The sequence below is a fragment of the Branchiostoma floridae genome, chromosome 7, assembly GCF_000003815.2.
Source record: "Branchiostoma floridae strain S238N-H82 chromosome 7, Bfl_VNyyK, whole genome shotgun sequence".
Lineage (NCBI taxonomy): Eukaryota > Metazoa > Chordata > Leptocardii > Amphioxiformes > Branchiostomatidae > Branchiostoma > Branchiostoma floridae.
The window spans coordinates 22,976,707-22,984,158 of NC_049985.1; the positions used below are offsets into that span (position 1 = coordinate 22,976,707).

Genomic DNA, 7,452 nt, shown 5'->3' on the forward strand with positions numbered 1-7,452 from the left:
CAACATTATCATAGATAAACGGGTTGAACGACGTAAGCATGCATATCTTTTGTTGGTCAAAAGGGCGTGAAAAGTTTGGGATATGTTGTGGATTCTCGAAATAATTTATTCTTTCAGAATTCTACTGTGAACATCAAATGAAGTCCATCTTCAACTGCATGCGCTGTATTGTACTTACAAATTGTCTTTCCTGATCAATCTTTAAATGGAAAATTGTATCTCCATAACTAATAATAATTTCTTTCTACCACTGCAGAAATACCTCCAAACAAGAGGGCCCAACACCCAGCGTGTTCTTGGACAAACTACTGGAAAAGTACGACGCGAGGATCAGGCCGAACTTTAAAGGTAAACTTGGAGCACTTGAACTATCCATGTGTCTTGTATATTTGACATTCGTTAACTAATTAGAACATGCGTGTAAACTGATGATGAGAAAGTATATAGAACTTCTTTTACTTATAACATGAGTCTTTTTGTTGTTGTTTTCTTTTATGGTTTACTACAAATAAAGAGGAAAAGGCGTGATTTCTGTTTGACAATGTGTGGTGCTAGGCTGCATAGAAACCTATCTGAGTAAACTCTCAATATACGCAGTATATGTACTCTCCAAGCAGAGGTTGAGTCGCGTAGATATAGTAGTAGTCTGAAAAATTACACAGCCGCTCCTCTTTTTATGCTTCGGGGGGCGGAGTACTGACACGGATCTTGAAAGGATATCCCCGCCCCTATATATATGCGTCTTGAGGCAGAGGGAAGAGGAGCGGCCGTGTAATTTTTCCGACTACTACTATATCTACGCGACTCAACCTCTGCTTGGAGAGTACAGTATATGCAACTAGACGCCATTGCAGCAAGCAACTAGAGTCAATCCAAGTTCAATGTGAGTGGGAGGGAGGGGAGTCTAGTTCCATGCTGCATCACGTCGACTATGGATTGATAAGAAACCCAAATCTATGGAGCTTCCTCCCTGCGAATTGGAATCTGGTAGCGCGAACAACATCAACATTTTGGCGATGCTCCAGGGGCAGACAAAAGATTCAATGTCAGGGTCGACGCCATGTTCACGACGCAATAAGAAATCAAATTTGAAGGTGAAAACGTATTTCACAATTAAAATCCATTTGCGGAGAAGAAATACGTATAATTGTATAAATGCAGTTTATCTGTAACTGCCCCCCCCCCCCGATTATTAGAATGAAAGAAACAACTTTTTGACACAATCATAACAATATTTTCAACCTTTCACCAGCTAGTAGACCTCCAAAAAACTACATTTCTGTTAAAATCACAGAACCCACTATATATAAAAAAACGTGGTACTTTTCATCAGACACTGCCTCCAAGGAAGAAGTCAAACCTTCCAGTAAAAATCTAGTGAATCTAGAATGATGCATAAGATAGCCGTATAGAATAGACACTTTTCACTGGCTGAACCTTTGCAATTAGCGTTAACGGGCATGGTTTTGCAAATAAATACATTATATTGTATCAACAAATTTGATTTGATATCAACAAATGCATATTGTATAGTTGAGCAGATTATCACCTTTTTTTATTCCGAGACATAAATATTCTGCAAGGAATCAAAATACGTTTAGAAGAACTTACTAACGTAATTACTACAAATATTCTCCTGAGAGAACCATTCTTCACAGGAGCTTGTCTCAGTACGAAACTAAGCCTATTCCGGGAACGCTTCTTCCTGGAACGCAGTGCGATCGATCGGGATTTCATCTGATATCACTGTGAAACCTAACCCTGTCTGTGCATACCCTTTAAAGATATGGAGCTAGGGCCAAGTTCTATATGTCATTTTATGTAATTTTGTAAACAAAGGCTACACACTAATTTCAATCGGAAAGCCTTTGTTTATTATTAATATATCAGTTCAAAATCATGGAAACCATTTTGCAGTGTTATTACAAATACATGCGAAATGAATATTTATTGATCGATTGCACTTCAGTTGTATCATCTACCATACATTACGATTTTTCATTTTATATAGTTGGATAGTGTAGCATATAGTACCCAAGAGTGCTTTGCAGAGTGAATCTCATATCCTTAAAACTCAGTAGTGTAAGCTACCAAGGGGTTGATGCAAACAATTATTATTCTGACAGGGCTGTATGTTTCATTACTGGAAACAAGTGCACTGATTTCATAATGAACACAACCAACTAAAATCCCGATGGCACAATGAAGACAACAGTTACATTGGGACGTATACTTTTTATGTAAAACCGTAGCGTAAACAATACATTCATCTCAATATATTGGCTTTACATCACGTATTTGTATATAGTTGATTTATTTTACCAACTTGTTTGTATGGTATTTTATAGCTGTGGAAGACCTTGCAAAAGTTGTTGAACTTTGAATAGAATTTTTAACCAGCAGTGAATACTTTTTTAAAGTTAAACTAACGTACCTCCAAATTCCAGTCCATCTTGTTCACGGAGTGACCTAGTTCTCGTGAGAGTTGTACTTTTGTTGTTAAAGACTACACATACTGCATGTATTTAACTCCCGTACAAATGGTGTTTCCCCAGGCGAGGCTGTGAACGTGTCTGTTGACATCTTTGTGAACAGCTTTGGATCAATCGCCGAAACTACAATGGTACGTAAATACACATTTACACTGTTTAGTTGGCTACAATATACTATGGTCTAAGTACTAGCTATAAAAACACACCTGGACTTTTGACTTAATTTGAATTGCAACAACACAATTGGGGTAAGTCCCCATTAACGTTAGTGCTTGTTAGCTAAAATTTAGTTAACCCATAACACAATACACTTTTAAGTTTTCAATTTTTTTCATGGTCACATAGATAATGCTGTTTACCAGACTCTTGACATTGATATCAGTCAGTTGTCAGTAAACACTTGGAGTCTTTGTGAATTTGTTGCGTATTTCAGTGTCTTTTGGGGTTGCAAAGAACATCTTTTGAAGTGAAAAACCAGTCGATAAATGCTGGAGTTTCATGAGACACCGCAGTGTGAAGACTGACCTTTCACTATTACATAACACATCCGTTTGAACCATCTGACCAAGGAGCTTTTACCAAAATCAGTTTAGCCGAAGAGGTGGTTACGTAAGTGTCACAGCGGTCACAGGGATTTCCTAGGGCATCTATAACGTAATACATTTGCTCTTCTAGAATGACACGGAGGGCATCGTTTTGCCTACAAGATATAACTCAAATATAGTAACAGTTCCTGTTGAAAATCACAGCTCACAAATGGTTTATACTATCTGAACATTTGGGCGTCACAGAAGATCGGCTTCCTCTACTTTTTTCGATGTTCTGTTTTATTACGGTTTTATATACATTCACATTCTTGCCTGTCTACCCTTCACCCATTTCTCCCGCTACCAACACCTCTTTCTGTCTCCCTGGACGTTTCATTGTGTGATAGTTTTGGCTAGTCCCGATAAATGTGACATGTAGCCGTACCACCTCAGTTTTTCTTTTCTTTACTGTCTTTAGAAGGGCTTCGTATGGACAGAAGTAACAAAATAGCTTACATCATTGAGCATGTCCATACGGCTTCGGGATGTCTGCTGTATTCATCTTACTCATTAACTTAATTTCAGCTACGGAGGTCCCACAGACCTAATCCTAATCTTAAGGTTTCACTTAAGATAGCCATTGGGGTCATTCCTGAAGGTAATGTTCTCAACATGTAAGACCTTAATCCTCTCTTCATGTTGATTCATGATGTAAATTAAGTCCCTAAGGGACAAGAAAACAACTAAGGGAAGTGGTATAGATATAGAACTACAGTGCAATACTTTGTCAGGGAAAGCGTTAAAAACTGAACTTTTGACACAAACCCTTGCAGGCAAATTACAAGCGGTTCCCAGACGATCCGTGGCACACTATATTGCGTTAATAGCTGATGCAGCGGATATGAATTATGATAGATATGATTAATTACAGATCTGGCTCGCACCCACCCAGGTATAGACACGGAGTCTATAGCGAGAGTACAGCAAGGTCTAACAGAGCATTAGACGCTACTAGTTAACCACTATCTTCAACCGATCTCGGCAACCTCACGCTGTATGTGGTAAGCGATAAGATGACTCCTGTGGCCGACAATCACATTATCCTGGGGTCCTGGGTGGATGATCTGCATACCCGTGTCCAATCACATGCTGACTCCCATACATCACACACAGCCGTCCTGACATTACATCATCACCTGATGTATTTCTAACGTGCGAAGATACCTCTGTGTTTTGCCAGACAAACAATCAGCGGTCTGTCACTTTAAACATGTTTGACATCATGAATAATAGTCCTCTAGTTGTACACAAACGTAATAACAGTTCTTACATAAATGATGACCAAAATACGGCATAGTCAGCATATTCATAAATACCATTGATAGCTCCATAATACGTATGGTAAGAATATCCTCACAATCATTTCAAACATCTACCAATAGCGGCATCAATGCCAAGGTGCCAGACAGCATGCCTGGCGTTATTTGAAGTTATATCTATTTGTTACACTGCAACATATATTTCATTTGGCAACCAAAACACTAAAGCTGTGCATCAAATTTCTTATGCAGAATGCTAAGAATCATTTTACGAAAAGCAGTGTAGGTATGCGCAACGAATATTGCATTGGTACAGAGAACGATGTTGAATGATGCACTCTGCGTACGTTCTGTTGTCGCAGACCATCAATAAAAAAAGTCTTTGGGACAAAACGTACATGCCGCTAGAGAATATTCCGTATAATGTTTTATTATATACCACAATTTTCAATCATAAGCCACAACTTTCAAATGTAGGCTGAATACAAACTATGAGTTGTACAGGCTATTGTAGTAGATTTGGTAATGCAAAGCAAGTTTAACACTTAAAAAATTCCTTGTTAACAGAAAAAGATATGGACACGTCTATTCCAACTGATTGTATCAAGATATTACAGATCTAAGTTTGTTAGTCTTTACTGTTTTGTTAGCAGAACTAGAAGGTTTTTGATACCGTATATTTCAATTTTGTAGATTTTACCGATTATGTGAAAGTATTTCTATCTTGTAATTTGTTGTGACTACGAGAAAGTCACTACTTTTGTGGTGTCAAAACGCTTTTTTAATTTGAATACTTATGTTATTCGTGAATGTACATGCCAAAAATCGTAGTTTCTTTTTACCGTCATTGCGTGAAGATTAGAAAAAGCCCTATCAAATTTAATTAGCCTCATTTTGCTGTGCAGCATTCATCATTCAGAAAGAACAAGGGGTCGCAGATCAATTCTGGCACGCGTGAGAACCACTGTGATTGATGCATTGACTCATTACACTTGAGCAATCTGTCATATGTAACGACAGAAATATCGGTTTTGAATAACGTACCATATCGAGTTTTGGGCTGTAGATATTCTGTTTGATCGTTGGGTATCACGCAACAATATAATCTGCATACTGGTGTGTGTATTTCAAGAATAGTTTCATCAGATTGATAAGTCACAGAATAACAAATTCTCTAAACACAGCCAATCGCAAATGTTTTATTAAAACGACGTTTATGTGGCCGTCTATCTCCTTCCTCCCACAATTAATCCTAGTTTACATTGTAGTAAGGTTGCCAAACTCCATTTTATTAGATAACCCTTCATTGCGTTTCATACAAAGTTTTTTGCTGTTTCTATACCTCTATATTGCACTGGAGTATCGGGGTGTCGTTGCGTGCCCAAACGAAATATGTATTTACAGTTTACGTGGTCTTTTATTTAATGTATGTTTTAAAATGTTTTTGTCTAAAGAGCTGGAAAAAGTATGGCTTTAAGTATTCCTCTGCTTGCTTAAAAAGCCAAACCCAACTTAGATATAGCCAACACTAGTATCTATTTAGCATCTTGTTTCGACAATCTCAATCAGGGGCCCATTGTTACATGCATGTCTCCTGCGTTTCAAACAGATACTTGTTATTGGACACTTGTCACAAAACTTTCCAATCTAACACTTTTCGGTTTATGTCTGAATGAAGAACTTCTTTACTTTCTGTGCCCAAAGTGGGCATGTTCACGATATTCATTTTTACTCGGGCAAGAAGAAACACCATAATGGCAGTTCAACCCAGTAGACGACTGTTGAAAAATAGAACCCTGGTACTTGCTGCAAAACTTTCCAATCTTACACCTTCTTGGTTTATGTCTAAATGAAGTACTTCAGATCTTTACTTTCTGTACCCACAGTGGGCATGTTCAAGATATTTTCACTAGGGCAAGTAGAAACACCATAATGGCAGTTCAACCCAGTAGACGACAGTTGAAAAATCGACCCCCTGGTACTTTGCCGCACCTGGGGCTCCCACAAGGAAGGATTATCGGACTAGTGCTGTCGCATTTCAAGTCGAGTCGTTGAGGTTAACGTCCGTACAGCAGTCGTTTCCGTTATATTTATGAACGGGTTGGGTCAATAAACAGACGGGTTGGTTCAATCACGTGATAGTCACGGGATCCATATCGACCAACCAGCTGTCTAGCTTTGACAAAACCTTCTTCTGTAACTTTTTGGTATTTTCTTTCCATATTTGCGGTTGCAACGTAACGTAACGGATTAGAAAAATGACACCTATTTTTAATGAGTATCCAGATGAAAAAGAAGATCAGTTGTAATAGAATGATTTCGATTTTTTCCAATATCAGTGATAATGGGAACAGTACCAAAATTACCTATGATTATAACATTATTATGACAAGTACCGTTTTCATTATTATGATATACTGTTCTGGATTTTGGCCGTTGTAACCAATATTTGAACTAAATGAAGTTATGTATACATCTGGTTCTTTTCTCTAATTCAGTGTAAAAGATTTTTAATTTTATAGAAAAAAAATCTTGTGACGGATATTGGTTTCACCCTTACTCAGCCCCAGCTGTTATCTTTATCGCAAACCGAATCTTTGATGTAAAAATATCTGCTGCCATGTGTAGAAGGAACTTCTCTTAATAGCGCAGTTTCCGCGTCAGCTACTTTGGGGGTGATTAGTATTCCACACAGCTAACGTATTGCATACATTCGCCGTTAAAATGATCAGATGTGTGTAGTGAAGCGTGCGGTGTAACACAGGGAGCCCATTCTGCGCAATTTGTGCAGCAATTTTTGCCTCGTGGGCTTTCATTTTTGGTCACACCTTGTTGCACGTTTAGTAACGGTTCGTTTGACTCACTTCCTTCCATTCGTGCTTTCTGCACTGCACAGGATTATCGAGTGAACATTTTCCTGAGACAGCGGTGGAACGACCCGAGACTGAAGTTTATGGATTACAACGAAAGTTTGAGTCTCGACACGAGTTTGCTGAGGAAGATTTGGGTTCCTGACTTGTTCTTCGCGAACGAGAAGGGAGCGAACTTCCATGCAGTGACGACAGAAAACAAGCTATTAAGAATCTCCCCAGCTGGTGACATCCTCTACAGTAT

General features: G+C 38.4%; 1 protein-coding gene across 4 annotated transcripts in view; it reads left to right on the forward strand.

The window, feature by feature from the left end:
- The window catches only part of LOC118419765 (glycine receptor subunit alpha-2-like), a 78,875-nt gene that overhangs the window by 28,687 nt on the left and 42,736 nt on the right, over window positions 1-7,452 (forward strand). For all 4 annotated transcript variants that reach the window (XM_035826348.1, XM_035826346.1, XM_035826349.1 and 1 more), the window contains 3 exons: window positions 257-348; window positions 2,556-2,623; window positions 7,235-7,452. In XM_035826348.1, coding sequence (XP_035682241.1) covers window positions 257-348; window positions 2,556-2,623; window positions 7,235-7,452 — 378 coding nt within the window. The remainder of the gene's footprint in view (window positions 1-256; window positions 349-2,555; window positions 2,624-7,234) is intronic.